The 21,365-nt window shown below is 42.8% G+C and overlaps 2 protein-coding genes across 2 annotated transcripts; one reads left to right on the top strand and one right to left on the bottom strand.

The window, feature by feature from the left end:
- Window positions 1–1,980: 1,980 nt before the first annotated feature.
- On the bottom strand, window positions 1,981–14,844 carry hspa14 (heat shock protein 14). Its single transcript, XM_079493908.1, has 14 exons — window positions 14,733–14,844; window positions 14,406–14,486; window positions 12,671–12,753; window positions 12,201–12,249; window positions 11,385–11,490; window positions 10,730–10,820; window positions 9,446–9,550; window positions 8,495–8,656; window positions 7,591–7,746; window positions 6,711–6,813; window positions 5,785–6,000; window positions 3,851–4,015; window positions 2,856–2,923; window positions 1,981–2,230 (listed from the first exon to the last, which is right to left on the bottom strand). Exons 1-14 carry the CDS (start codon window positions 14,787–14,789, stop codon window positions 2,152–2,154), a joined length of 1,521 nt encoding a protein of 506 aa, XP_079350034.1. The 5' UTR covers window positions 14,790–14,844; the 3' UTR covers window positions 1,981–2,151.
- A 543-nt stretch (window positions 14,845–15,387) lies between these two features.
- cdnf (cerebral dopamine neurotrophic factor) lies at window positions 15,388–19,471 on the top strand. Its single transcript, XM_079494375.1, has 4 exons — window positions 15,388–15,582; window positions 16,738–16,865; window positions 18,027–18,168; window positions 19,209–19,471. Exons 1-4 carry the CDS (start codon window positions 15,513–15,515, stop codon window positions 19,379–19,381), a joined length of 513 nt encoding a protein of 170 aa, XP_079350501.1. The 5' UTR covers window positions 15,388–15,512; the 3' UTR covers window positions 19,382–19,471.
- Window positions 19,472–21,365: the final 1,894 nt, after the last annotated feature.

Below are 21,365 nucleotides of genomic sequence, written 5' to 3'. Positions count from 1 at the left end.
AGGCCGACTCCGGTAGTCAACAGGCCGACTCCGGTAGTCAACAGGCCGACTCCGGTAGTAAACATGCCGACTCCGGTAGTCAACATGCCGACTCCGGTAGTCAACATGCCGACTCCGGTAGTCAACAGGCCGACTCCGGTAGTCAACATGCCGACTCCGGTAGTCAACAGGCCGACTCCGGTAGTCAACAGGCCGACTCCGGTAGTCAACAGGCCGACTCCGGTAGTCAACATGCCGACTCCGGTAGTAAACATGCCGACTCCGGTAGTCAACATGCTGACTCCGGTAGTCAACATGCTGACTCCGGTAGTCAACAAACAGAATTTGAGCCCATTGCAAATTCAACTGTCTTTTATCTGGCGTAATCATCGGCTGTGGTCTCCTGGCTGGGACTGATTTGTGCCAGTCACAGAATCTGTGTGAAGAGCCATGCAAAGTAGCCCATCTGCTTAAATGAACACCAAAGCCCACTACAGGCCGACTCCGGTAGTCAACAGGCCGACTCCGGTAGTCAACAGGCCGACTCCGGTAGTCAACAGGCCGACTCCGGTAGTCAACAGGCCGACTCCGGTAGTCAACAGGCCGACTCCGGTAGTCAACATGCCGACTCCGGTAGTCAACATGCCGACTCCGGTAGTCAACATGCTGACTCCGGTAGTCAACATGCTGACTCCGGTAGTCAACATGCTGACTCCGGTAGTCAACATGCTGACTCCGGTAGTCAACAAACAGAATTTGAGCCCATTGCAAATTCAACTGTCTTTTATCTGGCGTAATCATCGGCTGTGGTCTCCTGGCTGGGACTGATTTGTGCCAGTCACAGAATCTGTGTGAAGAGCCATGCAAAGTAGCCCATCTGCTTAAATGAACACCAAAGCCCACTACACGGAGATGCAGCTCAAGTTTGCATTGCATCCGATTTGACTGTACCATTATACAGTACAAAACTCATATTAGTTGCACTGACTACATGCATCATATATACTTGGAAGAATACAGTGTGTGTGTGTGTGTGTGTGTGTGTGTGTATGTATGTATGTATGTATGTATATATATATATATATATATATATATATATATATATATATATATATATATATATATAGCATAGCTATGAAAATATTAATTGCATGTTTGTTTGTTTTTTTACCAAAGCAGCACCATATGTCCTCCTGTCAACATGAATCTGAGTCACAAATAAATGTGTACATACAAGTTTCCATAACTTTCCAAGGTTCACTCAGCTACTGTTGATATACACTGCTTTATTCAATGTGTGTGTATTTTAAGGCGATTCGCCAGGGGTCAGCAAGTAGGCTTGGCCTCAGGGCAACCTTTTAAAAATACTTGACAATCAATGGCTAATTTAGGACCTGGAACTTGCAACAAACAACCTTATATACAATAATACATATCGTTATAAAAGTGAATACGTGTGTGGTATAACAATTGATGGAGAAGCATGTGGAATACATGTTACAGGTGCACACACAGAAATGCTCATGTAATCCTTTTCGTGCAGGCCTCATGCTTGAATGTCGCACTTGAAGGGCACGGTCACACCAAACTTTTATTCCACCTATGAGGGCGGATTCTGCCAATGCATTCCAATGGGAATCGAGTGGTTTATTGCAGGAATCTGCAAATGGCAGCAAAACGCTCCATTCCCATTGAAATGCATTAGCAAAATCCACCTTCAAGGTAGAATAAAAGTACGGTGTGAAGAAGATATTTAGTTCATAAAAAGGTTTCAAAAGAACCTTTCATCTGGAGACAAAACAAGTTTTCAAACAAGAGCTTGGTTGGAACCATGGTTCAAGGTCTCTTCAAACAGACATTTGTTTTATAAAATCATTTAAGGCATGTGAAACACAGCTTTGATTTGTTTGTTTTTTTAATGTGAGATGCCTATTGCCTACCCCTGCTATACACAACACATTTCCTGAATTTCAGATCAATAAATCTTTTTATTTCATCTTATTTGCCAATCTGTGATACAGTGATCAAACGCTGAATAAAACATTCCCACAGCATACAGTTTGGGTTGAACATTTATTGATTGCACGTAAAAAGCTTTGTACACCAAATTGTGGTAGTGTGTGTGTGTGTGTGTGCGCCTGTGTGTGTGTAAACTTAAAGGCATGGTACTTTTCAAGACGCCACTGCAATGGTGATGGCCTCCGACTTGCCACTGAGCTGGTCAACACAGGAAACATGGAGGGAGCCGTCCCTTTAAAACACACACACAGAGAAAACAAAAAAAGCAGGTCACTCATATTGTCACTGCTGGACAGAAACCATGCATTTCTCCTACGTTTACAGGTTTTCAATAAATTAATATCCCGTTTTATACTATACTTGCCACGCAAAAAGTAGTGAAATTAGAAGACATTTTCTGCGTGGAATATTTTTAAAATATTTGCCTATAATGACATGCCCAAAATAATGGCACCAGGTCTTATTGTAAGGGGTTAAGTGTGTCTGTTATTGAGTGGTGCAACCACTCCAAGGAACAGCAATGTCCGTCTTAACCTATGGGACTATGTTACTATGAGTACCAGTAGGGGCAAAAGTGGCACTGTTGTGCCAGAAACAGAGAGAGAGATAGTGCTGCACTGTTGCCTGCTTATGAGAGAGAGAGAGAGAGAGAGAGAGAGAGAGAGAGAGAGATGAGTTGCACCACTCAGTTCACACGGGTGTGATTTCTTTTATGAACATTTAACCAATGAAAACTATTACACTTGTGACTAAAGGTCCCCCCCATCCATTTCCACCCAACAGTGTACTACGGGTATATGCATTGTGCACGCATCGATGAATGCATTGTTTTAAGCTGTCATAGAGCTACTGGTTACCTTTTCATGGTCAGCACTGCATCAATGTTATGATTGTTCTCATTAGGCTCCAGGTCACGCAGGACAATCTGAAGGAATGTAGACGATACATAGACAAGTTAACCCATTCGGTTTATATACCGTGTATATATATATATATATATATATATATATCTCAACATAAGTTTTTCTGAAAACTCCTAGGATTTACAAGAGTGGTTTAGAACACAAAACTCAACGTTTTTGGCCGGGGACCACCGAAAATGCTTTGGCCATGTCTCACATTATCAGAGGGGTGTCCCCAAAGGATTTGGGTGGGTCCCCGGATGATTTGCTTAATGTGGGACATCGTTATCTCACTCTGTATATGTATCGGTTTAAGGTCATTTAAGAACTTTTTAAATACCTCTAAAATGGAATGGAAAAAAACAACAACAAACTACGGTATACTATAAAAATGGTTAAACTTTGGCCGTGAAATAGTTAGGGAAAAAAAGTTATGTGGGAACGTCTACTGAGTGGGAAAAACTACTTTCTGGCCATGACAGCTCATACATCAAAAAAGAAAAGTGATATCTGATTAAGAGTCACAAGTGTGACGCATTAAATGATGTTCAACTGACTTTTCCACTCACTCTGCCACTCACATAGTGATTTTATGCATGCAGCCATGCACATACCCTAATATCCATACACATACCCTAATATCCAAATTACAAGCTCACAACGCCTTGCATAGTTCGGCTATTTTCACAATATTTATCTGTGGAACCGAGTCAAACATATTGATGCCTCAACTCTACAATTGAAAATGCTTGTCAGAGAGGTGGGTCCCCCAGTTCAAATATGATTATTTTGGGGGGGTGGGTGTCGTCGTGTCATTAAACGTTTGGGAACCCTTGATCTAATGCACATTCCCTGCAGGTTAGCTCCTTCGATAGGGAATGCTTCCTGGTCAGCCCAATGTGACAGGTCTCCCGTCTCCACCTCAGCATGAGAACCAGAATATAACGTACCTTGGCTAGTTTTTCGGGCTGCTCAGCCGTGATTCGTTGGTACAGCTCCAGGCAGAGCGAGGAGAGCTGACCCTTCGCACTCAGGATGTGATGACGGCGAGCGGGAAGGGGCGTGCCCGATGGGAGGAGCACATTGAACACCTCTGCCCCCGATTCGTCCAGCTCCTGTAAATCATGGTGTGTAGCCATTCAGAGAAGGTCACAGGATTAATTCATGGTTCGTCAATCTTCTTTTTGCACAATGTTAGGCCACTTTTACACGAGAACGGGCAGAGAAAACGGCAGAGTCCCGTACATTTTGCATTCACCTTTTACACGCAGGCGCTGTAAAACGCTGTAATGTGCAGGTCAGGTCGCTAGGTGGCGGTGACAGACCACTAGATAGACCAGACATGCACCCATGTACAAGTCAAGAACCACTGTTCCTTTCTACTTCCTATCACAAGGCTGTTTGTTTATATCATGGTTTTACGTTCACCATCGCTAGTCACTACACTCCAGTCATTTGTATTTGTAGGATGCTCATTCTAGGAACTCCAAATATCGCCTACGGCTCTGCATCAATGTAATAAACATATGCGTTGTGAGCCCACTTGAGCCATGATGAGTTTTGTGGATTCACCGTTTTGCCCGTTTACATGGATGGCGGGAGGGAACGGCGCTTTCAAAGATTATCACTCTGGAAGGAATTTTCACCCCCTCAAAAGGGTCCCCACGTCACCCCAGCAAATAATACTTTGTAATTTTCTACGAACACCGTTCTCGTGCAAAAGGGGCCTTAGTGACCTGCCTCTGGCCTTTTAGTTGCACTCAGACTACAGTTAAGCCCTTCGTAGGATGAGCTCACCACATCACACCTCCGTCCTATCAAATAGTAACACCCAGCGCTCAGGACGGAGATTAATAAAAGGACGGAGATTTATTGATATAAAAACCGATCGCATCGCTCCACAGGCTGGGAGCATCTGTTGGGCAACATTCGATGTCATTTCCGGTTGGGACGTCATCGAAAATGTTCCCCGCCAAAATCTTAAAAACGTGAATAACTTTGATCTAAAATTCTAAATCATTCCGTCCAATTCTAAGCAAAGATTATGTTTTAGGCGGGTCATCGCGGTCCCATCGCTAGTTGCGTTAGAATTAATCATACCTCCCATTGTTGTCGATCACCTCAGGGGTGTTTTGGCTACATCTAGCTACGGGATAAGGCCTGGTGCGTCGCTAAATGTGCTCCGTTGCTGCAAATCGCTGGGCGCTCTGATTTAATGGTCCTAAATACCTCTGGGCGTTCAGGGTGTTAACAGGATCAATGCCGGACATGTACGGCGGTCTAATAGCCTAGACTGCCTAATATAGTTACATTTGAACAGCCAGTGCACCGACCGATGAGTTGCTCATCATGAAAATCACCTTTAAAACGGTGTATGACTTAAAACTGATTAAAAACGTGGATTAAACAATGAAAACATAACTCGGGCAACTCGCGAATCGCAGGTCAAAGTGTTCTACAATGAATTAACTGGGCAACTCGAGGTAATAGAGGTAAAAGTGCTAATTTTGTCGCGGGCCGTGAACCGGAAGTAAAAGAAATGCCGTGTAAAGTGGCTTTTCTTTCACGCGAAAAATACATTTCGTAACAGTGATCATCGGTTCTTTAGTTATGGGCAAGGATAGTCTAAGAAGGATGAGACGCGAAGACCGTACGGGCGACGCCATGTTGCTTTGGAAGGAAAGAAACATGCGCAATGGGCTATATGCAGCCAACACTTCCGCGTTCAGCTTCCTTGGTCTCAACTGCGCATGTTTCTTTCCTTCCATGGAGCACCATAAGCAACATGGCGTCGCCCGTACGGTCTTCGCGTCTCATCCTTCTTAGACTATCCTTGGTTATGGGCCGCTTAGATGTTTGCAGTGTTTCATATACACTGACATACCTTCACTAGAATGTCTGAGGCACAAGCATCCACAGGGACAGACTCCTCCTCCAGGGAGGGGCCATCTCTGCCGACCAATAGGCCCGCCTCGAGGGCGGCACCCACTGCGATGACCTCATCAGGAGGGGCGGAGTTCAGCAGCTCCACATCGGGGAAGATGTCGCGGATCATCTGCTGGAGGCGAGGGATCCTGGCCGAGCCGCCACAGAGGACCACCTGAAACACACACAGGTTACTTGTAAGGACATCAATGCAATTCATTTTGCCATTTTTAACCGTAAGCCTAAAGCGTGGCGAGACACGTTGTGAGTTTGTGGATCAGACATTTCTTGTGTGCATGACACTGGTACGTAACCAAGTGTAAGTTTCATTGTTAGGCCCACCTGTCACACAATTATTACATCACGATTATGTTCGCATAACTGTCGTTATATAATCGTTTTCTTTTTGTAAAGTGTTCATACATTTTCCAAAAATAGCAGATCTACAAGCTTAACACGTCACAAAGATTTTCCTACGTTAAAAAAAAACAATGAACCGTTAATAGTTATTTTAGGTAATCATGACGGCCCTATTCATTGTGAACCATTTTCTACAAAATGACGCCCACCACCGGTCTACATGTACAGAAGGAAGTGCGTAGTACAGGGCGGCTGTGGCTCAGGAGGTAGAGCAGGTCGTCCAATGATCCCTGGGTCGGCGGTTCGAATCCCGGCTCCTCCTGTCCACATGTCCTTGGGCAAGACATTGCCTCCAATGAGTTGGTCAGTGTGAGCTCGCCACCATTGGTGTGTGAATGTGGGAAGTGAGGACGCTGGCGTCGACTGATCGCCGCTTCACCTCCCAATGTATGAATGAATGAACCATTGTAAAGCGCTTTGAGCACTTGGAAAAGCGCTATAAAAATGCAATTAATTATTACCTACCTTGTTAATGTCACTGGCGGAGAGGCCAACCTCCTCCAGCAGGGTTTTGATTGGCTGGATGCTCTTGTTGAACAGGGATGAGCAGAGAAGCTCAAAGCGGGCTCTAAGAAAAGAAACCAAATGGCAATAAGCAGCGAGTTATTTTATACAGAAGGGGGAGGGAGGGAAATGCAGTGTTGTCATACTCCGTCTGCATTTGAAGTGTCAAAGTTAGTGACTGACGTGCCCTTGGTAATTCAATTTCAATGAGAGGCGGGGGATCATTTTGGACGCACAGAGAGGTTGAGGGGCGCTGATGCAAGCGGGCGAGGTCCCGTGAAATTGAATGGCGGGGAGAAAGTGAAAGACTGAACCACCACCGCAAGTTATTATTATTTCAAAACCTTTTCGAAAACAAATCCCAAAAAAAAAGGTAATATTTTCATGGATTAAAAAGAAAATTCAATAATTTGTCAGTAATTTAAGGACGAAATAAAACAAAAATAAGGTAAATTACATAAATTAGAAAACAAATGTTTAAGTAATAATGAAAATAGCCGATAGCCGTTGTGAGCTTGTAGATCGGCTATTTTCACTAGTTTGGATTTCTCTTTAGGGTCACAGGTTTGAGAATCACTGCACCAGAGCATGCGGAAACAACCAACATAACCAATACCATGGATTGATTCAAACACTACTAGACAACCCAAATGGTCAGCATGCTACAGCCAGGCGACTGTGCTTTGCACACCTCTATATTGCCTTATTGGTCTTTAGCTCAGTAGGACAGAATGTCTTCTGAATGAAGCTCACCAACTGTTGCATGACATTAATATACCTAAGGCGTTATAATAAACCATGGCACAATGTCAAATGTCAAAGTGAGGCTCGGGTTCAGCACCTGGAAACAGCACATTCGAAGTCCATGCCGTCATGCAGAGAGTCCACGAAACAGTTGGCAGTGGCCAGTGTGGACAGGGAGTGTTTGGCCAAGTCGGCACCGTTCATCAGTTTCATCATGGCCCGAGAATTACCACTCACATCCTGCTTATATGATCTACACAATACACATACACAGGACAAAAACAATAAATAAAGAATTAATTCAATGTCATGAGCTATTCACAGATTGCAGAGCACCTATAACTATTCACATCAAACATACAGATTATTAGATAGCTCTAGTTACACACAATTTGCTCAATAACGTTATGAAATATTATTAAATTAGACTATGTACACCATATTGTCTACATAAATAAAGAAACTGACACACATGACCAAAATATGTACACCATATGCACTATTGAACAAATTTGAGCTTCTACAAGCTTTGAGCTTGTAGATATGCTATTTTGTTTATTAAAAAAAAACAACGATATGCCCAATGACACGCACAAAATAGGGGTCTATACTAGGTTCCGCCAAACACCAAATCTCTTCGACAAAAAGCGGAGATCTACAAGCTATTGAAAAATAGCAGATCTACAAGCTCGAGCTTGTTGATCTGCTATGAAAATCGTGAAAATGTGGCACAAATCTTTGAATGTATATTCTTTCAGAGCGAACGTTTTACAACTCAAATCTTTGCTTCTGGCAAGGTCCCTGGAACAACATACTTTCAGATGGGGGTCGGCGGCCAATTACATATCATTTTTGGGGTCCTTGAGATGAATCATTTGAGAACTACCAACATAGAAATATGGGTTTTTCAGAAAACCGTTAGGATGTAGAAGACATTTTTTTTAGAATCTGATCTCAGGTCTAAATGGGTCAACAACCTGTGCATGCTGGCTAGACGTTACCTCTTGAACTCGGCGGCCAGGTGCTGAGCCAGGGCCTCCGTGAAGCTCTCTCCTCCGATGCTGTGGTCGGTGTGCGTGTCGAGGACCCGGAACATTCCACCGTTCACCTGGAGCGCCGTCACGCTCAGAGACGTCCCGCCCAGCTTGAACACCAGCACGTGGCTGTTGGGAACACACCGACAAGTCAGCCCTCTTATGGTTTTCAACCAGTAATCCGGGGACCACCAGTGGTCCTCGAGGGGGATCCCAGTTGGTCCCCAGCTAAATGCTGGAGAGTTGGTAACCAAATATGAACCTTTGTATAGATCCTTAACTCTTGAGAGCGCAAGATGAAACCAAATGGACCCTTACAGGTCCATTTGGTTTGGAAAAAGGGTTTAAACCCACTGCTCTAGATCACGAACAGGCCTTGAGAGAAGCCGTTTCACACTTCACAGTGCAAGAAAACTAATCAAAATAGAGTGTTGGGATCATTTTGGGGTTTGAGGGTTTGTGTCGTGTAAACACAAACATTGTCTTAACACAAACATTGAAGGTGGCGAAGGTGAGGATGCAAATTGGCCGGAATGAGATCATGTATGATGATAAGACAAGAGCGCCCCTCACTTCACACGGGTGTGATTTTTTAAAAAACACATCTTCTTTTATGGGGGGTCCCTGTCACAAAGGATTTTCAGATGGAGGTCTGCGGCTAAATACATATTGGAATACATTTTGGGCCTCCAGGATGGCAGACGAAGTGTAGCGCCCAGGATTACATTAGATACTTGACACTTGGGTGAAAAAAATGGGTTGCAAAATCGTGGGATAAAAATTGTAAAGGAATACATTTTGGGAGTCCTTGCTACGCACAATGTTTCAGAACTACTGATTTAGAAGGTATTTGTAGATCCAATCGGCCTCAGGTCTTAATGGGTTAGAGTAGACCGTTCCTCATTCTGGGTGTCGTACCTCTTGCCTGTTGGGCAATCCTGTCCGATGTTGTACGCCAGGAGAGCAGCGGCCGGTTCATGGATAAGCCTCAGCACGTGGAAGCCTGCAGCCTCAGCAGCCGCTCTGCAAACCACACAGTGGCACACACACACACACACACACACACACACACACACACACACACACACACGAGAAAGGGGTTTTGTCAGTCCCAATCTGTGAATCAGCATGAAACGATACCCGCCACACCGGCACTCTGTTTACTAAACATTCAGCACAATATATACATTTATTATACCGGGATTATAGTTTTGCTATCATCATTCTAACAACCTGTTCCTTTTGTTCTACATACAGCCAAGTTGGAAGAAATCGCAGATTTGAGCTTTTAACCTTTGCTTTTATGGAATTTCCAAGACCAGAACTGCAGACTCACTGCGTAACTCCGTAACCTGACAATTCACCTCTTCAGACTTCACCTTAGCCTGTAGAACTTGTCCTAGCCTTCACGACCATGCAGGCTTATAGGTTTGAATGTCATTTAGATTGCATGTTATTTAGACAGATGCCACGTTCATTTATTGCCTTGGTATCCTATATTTTTTTCTTTTTAGATTATACTGTTTAGGCTGATGGTAGGTTCTTAGTTTACCCATGAGTCTAGATTACTGAGGCACTACACTGCATCTATGCACTTGATGTATGCGTTTACGTTTCTTACTGCATGTCGCTCTGGATTAAGAGCATAATTGTTTATGGACAATGCTTTTCACTAGTTTGAAACAATGAAATACTCTTTCATCTTGAAATAACTTTGTTATGGGTTTGACTTTACCAGTCACATGGGTTAGGGTTATGTCCGATTTATATCTCGTTGCGCAAAGTGTCACACAGAAGATATAGCAAATCTACATAGCTCACGTGAGGAATCCAAATGATTGAACCGAGTTGTGACAGTGGTTAGAGTGTCTGCCCTGAAACTGGGAGGTCGGGGGTTCGATCCCCGGCCGGGTCATACCAAAGACTGTAAAAATGGGACCTAATGCCTCCCTGCTTGGCACTAAGCATCAATGGGTTGGATTGGGGGTCAAATCAACTAATGATTCCCGAGCGCAGCACGCTGCGGCTCACCACTCCAAGAGATGTCTCAAATGCGGAGAACAAATTTCACTGCGGTAACGTGTGTGACTAATTGTACGACTGACTTTGTGGCAACTGAGAACTTTAATCCATGCACACACACAACAAAGGACTTCTGTACTTGTGTGGTGTAGAAGCTCCAGCGGTCACTGTGTGCCTTACCTAAGAGCATTCTTCTGAGGTTGTGCAAACTCAAAGGGAACGGTGATGACAGCCTCAGTGACTTCCGAGCCCAAGGCTGCCTGAGCGGTTTCTGAAGAAAAACAAAAAAAAACAAATCGTGTGAGCGCATGTGCTTTTATTCTAGTAAGCGGTCAAAGGAAAAATTGGTTTATAAAATGTGTCTAGGTTAGGTTTGTGGAATCTAGTTGTCTGGTCTGGTCTTCATTTTATGCTCTCAGTCAAGAGTTAAAGATTTATAAGGGTGCATTTGGTTACCAACTCTATCATTTAGCTGGGGACCACCTGGAACTACCCTCAAGGACCACCGGTTGTAAAACCACTGAGTTAGGGGTTTCCAACGTTAACCTATTTTGGGCAGGAACCCCTTTGTGTTTTAAACATTGTTATAATTTAGCTATTGAAAAATAGCAGATCTACAAGCTCATAGCGCGCCACCGAGTGGCGCGCTACGAGCTTGTAGGTCTGCTATTTTTGAAAAATCGTGAAAATATTTATTTCAGAAAACTGGAGGATTTAGAAGATTTTTTTTAAATTTTTGAGGCCTAAATGGGTTAATGTCATCATCAGTGGAACACAATGCACAGCCCTCACAAGTGGAGTAACTGGAGCGTGTGTGTCTGGCAGGTGAGGTCACCTTTCATTTTGTGGAAGATGAGCTTGGCGACGTCCTCCGGGACAACATGTTTGGTTTGCTCCCCTGCTGTGATCTCGTAATGAGGCTTCTCCCCTTTGTTCACCACCTGAAGAACAAACACCACACACCTAATTACGTACACACTCTTCCTGCCATCGTGCGGTGCCAAGTCAGGAAATCACAAGTGGGGCTAATGGTCTCATCGACGCATAAGATCGCTTTACTCCCGAGAGAGCGGATAATCACATTGGTACAGCAAGACACAGTGGTCATTTATTTTTCTCATTATAGTTTAGTTTGTTAGTTTTGACTTATTTTCTTCTAATTCAGTTAGTTTTAGTTTTTAGAGCGGGTTTGCTAGTTTTTATTTAAAACGCTTAGTTTTAGTGTTTTATCGGCCCTTTTCAATCCTACACCTGACGAATAAGTCAGGTGCATGATTGAAAAAGGCCAGAGTAAGTATTGTGTAATAAAAACTCAAGAAAAGATATGCGTTTAAAAAAAATAATATTCAGTTACATATTAAGCTTAAAAATACATTTACAAAAACTACGGGCATTTTGTCCATTTCAGTTGGTTTTGTAAACACACAATACAGTTTCAGTTTAGTTATAGTTTTTCTTTTCCTTTTCTAGTTTATTTAGTTCAGTTAATGAAAATGTTTTTTAAATTAAAATTTTAGTTTTTTAGTTAACTCTAATAACCTGACACACAAGAAACACAGTTAAGGTCACGTTGAAATAAAAGCAACAAAACAATACAAATCCCCCACACAAAAATAATTTCATAAACATTGGTACAGATCGAGATACTCACTGGACATTTACTCTCCTCTTTGTGTTTCTGCGTTTCAGAGTCATCAAAGCTGACGAGAGAGAGAAATATAGAGAATGAATCAGCTTTACCACATAGAGCGATAATATCAATTTCTTTTTTCAAAGAACATTTCTAAAAAAATAAGCTCTCTATGGGCGTTTGTACAGTAGGTTTGTCATTTCCGGTTTTCTCAGGAATTCATTGAATTTAGATGTCTTCGGACGCACAAGTAGGCGTATCTCTGATCTACTATGCAAGACTTGATTGGATGAAATTGGTATCCTGAACTGAAAAGCATTTTTTGTTTACTAAAGAGCTGGAGAGATCCCTCTTACTAGTTCCACATATTGCCAATATAGAGCTACAGTACTTAGCACTTATTTAAGGAAGATATCTAGATTCGCTCACAGCACGATATCTATACTGTATAATATATTACCCAGCCTTAGTTACAGGATATGTCTACTCACCTTCTGCCCAGCACCTGTTTAACTTTGACAACAGTGTTATCAGCATAGCGCACACGGCCCTGCTTCGCTGCAATGCCTACGATCTGAATGCAAGAAGACACAAACAACATGCCAGTCTATAAACAAAGAGAAGTGTTCATTACTTTGCCAGATAACCAGGCTCCTTTTAATTCTAAACAGAAATGTAATTGGTTAAATAGTTTAACCAACTGATAACTGTTGGGAGTCGGGACTGCAACGGCCATACTATGCATGTGCAGTATGTGACTAAGTGTTTTAATTTTAGTTGGTCTTGATTATATGAATACTGTATAGTCAAACTCATTAAAAGTCAGTGTGATATGATGAACCAAACACAGAGTTCAAACTAAGGATAGTGTTATGCACATCCATATAATATGTTGCTGTGCAGGACAAAAGAAAGGTAAAAGTACACAAAAATTAGCCTGATGCTTCCGTTTTGCAGAATAAAACTTTTTCAGAGAATCAATAATTTGGTCAAATGACCTATGTAGCCACAAGCAACTTAGATGCTAGCCGCATCTATTACAATACCATCCATTCACAGAAAACAAAAGTCCTATCTGATTTAGCCCCTCTCGGGACCCCCTGGTTGAGCTCTTTTCATCATTCACCCGTAGAGTCCCTCTGCAGTTCGTAAGCCCACAATAGGACGCAGCTGTACATAACCTCCGTTGCGGCCGTGCTGCGGCCTGGTGGTGGTGGTGGTGAGATGTTTCAAAAGAAGCATAAATCGGCTATAGGAGACAACGGAAACGTCAGAGAAATTTCACCGGGACTGGCTAGCTGAGACAGAGCAGATCAGAGGCAGGAACGTAGGGACGCGCAGCTAGCCAGTCCCGGTGCTGGAGGTGGTACAATGGGAAGTCAATAAGGAAGTCAAGGGAGGAAGGAAGTGATAATTTCAGAGCAGCCAAAACGGTCAAACAAAGATTAAAAATACTTGAACGGCTTCTGCGCCAAATGAAAATTCTCTGACGTTTCCGTTTTTGAAACATCTCACCACCACCACCAGGCCGCAGCACGGCCGCAACGGAGGTTATGTACAGCTGCGTCCTATTGTGGGCTTATGAACTGCAGAGGGACCCTACGTAAAGTAACATCCAAATTTCAGAAACTTTACGGAGGGTCCCGAGAGGGGCTATATCTGATTTAGAGTTGGTCCGATACCGATACTGGTATCGGGTACTCGGGACGATATCACCCTCAAGTACTCGTACTAGGTACTCGGAACTGGGCCCAATACTCTGACCTGAGTACCAAAACATTCAATTGACACTAGACTGAACGATCAATGCAACGGGAGCAATAAAAAGTACTCGTATCGGTACTCGGTATCAGCGAGTACAAAAAATTAAGTACTTGTACTTAAATAAATGGTCTGAAATAAATGGTATCGGGACAATTCTGATTGTATTAAACGACTATACAATCACCAATATTGCAAATCTGACAGCTTGGGTTATCCTCTCTGTCTCTGTCAAGGCTGGAGTTGCTCATAACATGAAAACAGTGGAGCCTTGCCACTTGCCAGAGACAAAGAAAATGAATGTATTGTCATTATAAGTATACAATCAAATACTTTTCGGTTTCATGAATGGGCTGTTGGTGGAGGGCATTGCAACTTAAGAGTATTAGGGTTTGGGAGTATAGGAGATCAGAGAGTGAATCCTGGGAGCATAGATGCTCCCCCATCATTCATCGTATCACTCACCTGTTCAGTGTCCCTGTATGCCACCACAGCTGGAGTGACCCTGTCACCTGCATCATTAGCAACCACATCAGCACGGCCATCCTAGACAAAACACACATCCACAATTTGATTAATATAGTGACTGTAGCAGAGATAACAAACCTTAATTCACTGATTATTACATGAATCACTGTACTGATGTACTGGTGATCCGCTACCTCTAGCTAGCCTAGCCGACAGGAATGTTTGAATTACTTGAAAATAACTCAAAATTAGGCCGAATATTAATGAAACATAGGAAATGACAAGCGACGAAGCATAATATTACAGTAATTCGTTATATATTACCTTAAATACTGCTACGCACGCACATGTGTACCCAAAGTGAACACCAATCGCAGCCATGCTTGAAAAATATATTTCTGCTGTGAGTGTGTGGGCTGCCGGTGGGTGGAACCAAATGTTATTCCTTCCTTATGTTTGGACCAATCCGAGTGGCGTGCAAATGATTGACAGACGCTCCAGCCTCTCCTAGCAATCGAATCCAAAGCTACCACTTTGACGCGACAATGGGATCGATTCACGTTTTAGTTTTCATATCCGGTCTATAGCGGATACGGAAACGTGCTCTTTGTTTGTATCTTATGTGAGTCTAAACACGAGAAATGTAATAGAATTATCAGATTCAGCACTGTGAATTTGAAGAAATTGTCATTTAGTAGTATAATAAAATACATTTAGGAAAATACATTAAAAAAACAAAACATAGAATGGATTTAAATGTAATTAAAATGTAATGTGAACCAGCAGCACTGTGGAAAGCCTGGTACGACGGTGTCACGCGCTGGGGAAAAACATCGCAGATCTACAAGCTCACAACGCGTCGCGCCGGGAAAAGTTGTGAGCCTGTAGATCTGTTATTCTTCACCCCCGTGCTACGAAAGTGTGGTAAAAAAAAAAGCGTTATTATTACCACAGCGACGCTGCGAGGCCACCAGTGAGAACTGCAGTTCACAGGAAGGAAAGTTTACAGTCGTTGACGCCTTGACGGCGCTTGGGTCTCTATCTCTGCGGAAATATCATTATTATTTATTCCTAATGTGTTCGTTATTTGATTTATAAGAAAACATGCTTCTCTCCTCGGTCGCAATTCTGCTCTTTTTGTTAAGAGACGCTTCTGCGACAGGCAACTGTGAAGGTTAGGCAATTCACAGCATGAGCATGCACATGAGTGTTATTAATAGTCTACAGCTGCGTGTGCATGTATCTCAGTGTTGCTGTTGGAAAGTAATTAAGTACATTTACTCACACATGGAACTTACAGTAAGTATTTGTATAGACATACTTGTAGGTACTAGGTATGTAGCTATACTATATACTTGAGAATTTCCTTTCTTTTGCTGCTTTATTCTTCAACTCCACTTGGCACTAGTGCTTTTCTACTCCACACTAGATTCATTTGACAGCTTAGTTACTTTTGAGATGATGATTGTAGGCCTAGTGGCCTACACAATTGAGAATATAACATGTTGTATATTAATCCAGTGATTTCCAAGCTTTTGGGCTTTAGACCTTATGGGCACATTTCACTGATGTCTATGACTTGTTAACAGCTCCAATAATTTTGATTTGATTTTCCCTCTAAACTTCACCTAGTTTCTTTCCAATATTGATTCATATTAAATAATAGTAATATCCAATATTACTCAATACTGAGTTATATTGATAGCATGCTACTGATAACAGATTTGTGTATCCCAACTTATTTTTTTCTTTCCTCTGCCTGTTCCTCATGCTCATGAGTCATGACTATTGTACACTTGTACAGTATCCCACTCCCAAATAGTCATTCATATACATTTTTTTGTTAAAGGAGCATTCAGTGATTTGAGTGATTTGGAAAACCACCCAGTCCGCCCCGGTAACAAAATGTGCACATGCACGCTCTACAGTGGGGGGAAGTGCAACAGGCCAACAGCATGTGCACCAAGGCCCGCCCCCACTCGATCATGATTGGAGGAAGGCCCCTCTCATCCTGATTGGATGAAGGCTTTGCCACCCGCCACCAAAACTGAAACTAGGGGTTTTTGACCCCAGGGGCTCACTGGGGACAGGGAGGAACTCCTTATATGGTCAGCACACTCTATAGTAGGGAGGATTATCAAAAAAAAAAAAAAAAAAAAAGTGATATTTAGATTAAGTCAAATCACTGAATATACCTTTAATCATAAAAATAAATTGGTGTGTAACATCAGGTCCACAGACAATTTGGGCATCCTTCGGACTAAAACGATTAATGAAAACCCTTGTTGTACACAATATTTGTGATTGTGGTTTGTCTCCCCCCACCCAGTGTGTGAAGGCTTCCTACAGAGAGTGTATGACACCCTGACGTCCACTCACAGAGACCTCAGCCCTGCCCTGGTAGAAGCAGGGCTGGAGAGGGCCTGCGCTGTGGCCCAAGGGAAGGAAGCTAGACTGGTGAGACTGAGAAACAACACACACGCACGCACACACACACACATGCACGCACGCACACACACACATCGCATGGAATGTCGGGGGCCTGCACTGTGGTCCAAGGGAAGGAAGCTAGACTGGTGAGACTGAGAAACAACACACGTGCACGCGCGCGCGCACGCGCGCGCACACACACACACACACACACACACACACACACACACACACACACACACACACACACACACACACACACACACACACACACACACACACACACACACACACACACACACACACACACACACACACACACACAAACACACACACACACACACACGGCATGGAATGTCTCCTACATTCTTCTTGAACATTCTTCTGTATTGGTTCTGTCACTCACTACTGGGGGACGCTGTGCATAGTGTTACTAAGAGCAATCAATTAGTAAAGGATGCCCGATTCTTCATTTTTTCTCATACATTTTTATGTTAAGACCGAGGCTGATTCTATATGACTATATCAGTGGACATTGGCCGGTGCTCAAACATTTTCATGTCAAGGACCCCCAAAAATGATATGTATTTGCCCCTCGGACCACCATCTCAAAATATTTGGTTCCAGCTGGACCCCAGAATCAAAGATTTGAGTTACAATGTTTCTTTATAAAATCTATATATAATTTGCACAAATTTTCAAATCCTCCAAAATAGCTAATCTACAAGCTCATAGCGCAGCACAAAGAGACACGCTATGAGCGTGTATATCTGCTATTTTGGAAAAATCGTGACACAAACTCATATATAGCTAAAATCTAAAATGAAACACATACTTTCCCAGTTTTATTAGCTTAAAGGCACTGTAGGTGAATTTGTTTTGTTAAGACAATTTATATCACTATCAGTGTTCAATTGGAACCAAATGGATGCAAACTTTAGTTACTAGTTACTTTGTAGATCTTGTGTAACGGATACTTTGTGGTATAGTGGTATTGATACTTTTACTTATATAGTAAAACATCTGAGTACATTTTACACCACTGCAATTGAAATTGTGTGTGTGTGTGTGTGTGTGTGTGTGTGTGTGTGTGTGTGTGTGTGTGTGTGTGTGTGTGTGTGTGTGTGTGTGTGTGTGTGTGTGTGTGTGTGTGTGTGTGTGTGTGTGTGTGCGCGTCTATCTTCCCAGTGTTATTACCTGGGCGCAAGCAGCGACGCAGCCACTCGGGTCACAACCTCTGTGTCACGCCCTCTCGCATTCCACGTCCCCGTAGACAAGGTCTGCCAGAGACTCAGCAGCTCAGACACACAGATCTGTGAACTCAAATACGGTAAAGTGTGTGTGTGTGTGTGTGTGTGTGTGTGTGTGTGTGTGTGTGTGTGTGTGTGTGTGTGTGTGTGTGTGTGTGTGTGCATTCCTGTTATTATTTTTGTGTGTGTGTGTGTGTAGGCTATTCCTCTCTCGACTCTCCCCTATGGAGAAAACAGTATAGTGGACAGTGGTGGAAGTACTTTTACATTACTTGAGTATTATAAATACTTTATACTTCTCACTCCACTACATCTGATACAAATATTGAACTTTTACACAAGTACAATTATTTGAAAACTTTAGTTTCAAGTTACTTTGTAGATTTAGATTATTATAAGTATACTAGCCTACATTTACCAAGCAAGCCCTATTGTATAGCCTACTTAATCTTTTTTTTTAACATTTGCAATTCAATGTCCACGATAGGGATGCCAGGTTGGAAGTGGTTAAGTCTGTCTGTGGGTATTTAAGTGATTAAAAGTATTAAAGGAGCATTCAGTGATTTAGGTGATTTGGAGAAAAAAAAAACGGTCCGCCCCGGTAACAAGATGTGCACATGCACACACTCTAGTGAGGGAAGTACAACAGACCAACAGCACGTGCACCAAGGCCCGCCCCACTCGATCATGATTGGAGGAAGGCCCCTCTCATCCTTATTGGATGAAGGCTTTGCCACCCAAAGCCCAAACCGAAACTAGGGTTTTTTGACCCCAGGGGCTCACTGGGGACAGGGAGGAACTCCTTATATGGTCAGCACACTTTATAGTAGGGAGGATTATCCAAAAAACGAAGAAAAAATAAGTGATATTTGAATTAAGTAAAATCACTGAATATACCTTTAACAAGAGCTTGTAACTAAATAATACATATATTGGATCCTTTGGAACACAGGTTCTTATTTCCATTCTCTGAAAAGCAACGGTTTTGTACATGCTAGGTTTCCATCCGACAGCGATGATAGGTGTAACATTTGCATGTTCCTGTATGAGTGAATGTGAGTGAATAATAGCTTATACATTCAGATTTTAATACTCTGTGCGTGTACGTGTGTGTGCGTAGAGCGGCAGCTCTGGGACCTGAGCAGTGCTGGGCTGTCCAAACTGCGCGTGGCAGAGCTCAGGAGGGTTCTTTCCTCCTGGGGAGAAGAGTGTCGTGGCTGTTTGGAGAAACATGAATTTGTCACCCTCATCCAGGAGAGGGCGCCATTTCACATACATGCCACCGAGCTGTGACACAACATGGCCAAAATAATGTAGACACATCACTTATTTACCAGTAAACAATAATGTAATCTGTTCCTGACTGAGGAGCAATGGGCCAGAAAAACCGATAGCTCTAGCTGTTTTTATTATTGTGCCGCAAAACAGCAGCAAAAACTACTACCCATCATTTAGACAAGTCAAAGGTGCAGTTCTGTTTAAGGAATACAATATTTTAAAATTGTCAAATGATTGTGTTTTTGTAAATGTTTTATACACTGCACAAAACACTTCACAGGGGAGTCAGTGGTTAAAAATGGCAGTTCACCCAAAATAGCCTATACAGATATAGCCTGATTATCACTCTGAAGCTTCCTGAAGTTCACTCAGTGGAGTGGGCGGGGTCTAGTCCATATCTATGGGCTGGAAACCAGGCTACTACAAATAAGCATTTTTACGCGGACTGCTACAGTACCCACCATCCAGATATTTTCCATTAGCCCAGTGGTTTTCAAACCTTTTCATGTCATGGCCCATTATTTATTCGGGATTTGAGCCACGGACCACAATTTGAGGACATTTAGCTTCTCAGAACCAAAACAAATTTGTTGTCGTTGGATAAGATTTTGTCCACAATTCCATGCTGTATTAATGTTGGTACCATAGGAGAGAACCTGGAAAACATATAAATTAATACAATTTCTTCTACATTGTGTAGACTTCTTGTAAAGTATAATGCAGATGTTTAACAATAAATTAACTCTTGAGAGAGTAAAATTGGACCTTACAGGTCCATTTGGTTTCATTTTACACTCTCAAGAGTTAAATAAATTTAAATTTAAATAAATTGGTGAACTGTCAATTTTAAAACAAAATGAGTTAATGTTAAGCTGAACCTGGAACTGCCTTGTGCATGCACGACAATGCAACAATTATGAATACATTCTGAATGGTACACATTTTACAGAGAAAAGGTGTTGCACTTGTGCAACTAATAAATTAATAATACAAAATCACACCCGTTTGAAGTGAGGGGCGCTCTTATCACCATACGTCATCATAAATCATCTCATTCTGGCCAATCACAATTTGCGTCCAGTCCACACTTTTGTCTTCAATGTTTGTGTTTACACAAACACTCAAAGCTGGGCATAGGAGGGGCTAGCGTTCTCACTTTTGTCTTCAATGTTTGTGTTTACACAAACATTCAAAGCTGGGCATAGGAGGGCGCCCCTCAAAAAGAGACGGTCAAATGTAAGGACGGCACTTCCTGAATCAGACTCCCTTTTATGTCCTCCAGAGCAGCAGTTCCCAAACTTCTTCATGTCAATCAAGGACCCCCAAATTGACACTAATTAGCCCCGCGGACCCCCATTTGAAAATATATGCCAGGGACCCCCATACGAGAAGATTTTTACGGCTCTAGCAGTGATTTTCAACCCGTTTAATTTCAAGGACCCCCTGGAACTCCCTCAATGACCCCTGGGGGTAGCCTGGCGCGGCCAGACTCATAGCGAGGATTCACTGACGCTGGGGAGGAAGCGTCAGTGAATCCTCGCTATGAGTCTGGCCGCACCAGGGTACCCTGACCCCACTTTGGGAACCACTGCTCCAGTGTCTAACTAGCAGACCATGTGAGTGGCGTGGACCCCCCCCCCTCCTCACTCCAGGGGGCTATTGTCACGAGTGGGCATGCTGGGATCGGCTTGGAGCGGCAGGCGGTCCTCGCTCTGAAGCCGCTCCTCTCCTTATTTTAAAACCCGATCCACACTCCACTCGCATGCTCTGCTAACAAAGCAACCGGTGACTAATTACAGGATTTTCTCATAATTTTTCACCATGATTCCAACATCCGAGAGAGTTCCGTGAGGTAGCCAATCATTGTTTAGACATTGCAGAACAAGCAGCTACTTCCCGTTACCTCACAGGGTTGTACACTGTTAATTCAGTCAGGACAACTCATGAATGGATGGAATGTATATTTATTGAATATAAAATGAGCAATATATTTATTATG

The sequence above is a fragment of the Electrona antarctica genome, assembly GCF_951216825.1.
Source record: "Electrona antarctica genome assembly, chromosome: 23".
Taxonomy (NCBI): domain Eukaryota; kingdom Metazoa; phylum Chordata; class Actinopteri; order Myctophiformes; family Myctophidae; genus Electrona; species Electrona antarctica.
This window is presented reverse-complemented; position numbering and strand designations above follow the sequence as displayed.

Bases quoted from the DNA above. Each gene is read 5' to 3' on its own strand.
- hspa14 (XM_079493908.1), bottom strand. From the start codon at position 14,789: ATGGCTGCGATTGGTGTTCACTTTGGGTACACATGTGCGTGCGTAGCA. The intron at 12,754-14,405 runs GTGAGTGATACG...TCTTGCATTCAG, and splicing joins CATACAGGGACACTGAACAG to ATCGTAGGCATTGCAGCGAA. The intron at 8,657-9,445 runs GTACGACACCCA...TGTTCCCAACAG, and splicing joins GATTGCCCAACAGGCAAGAG to CCACGTGCTGGTGTTCAAGC.
- cdnf (XM_079494375.1), top strand. From the start codon at position 15,513: ATGCTTCTCTCCTCGGTCGCAATTCTGCTCTTTTTGTTAAGAGACGCT. The intron at 15,583-16,737 runs GTTAGGCAATTC...CCCCCCACCCAG, and splicing joins TGCGACAGGCAACTGTGAAG to TGTGTGAAGGCTTCCTACAG. The intron at 18,169-19,208 runs GTAAAGTGTGTG...GTGTGTGCGTAG, and splicing joins GATCTGTGAACTCAAATACG to AGCGGCAGCTCTGGGACCTG.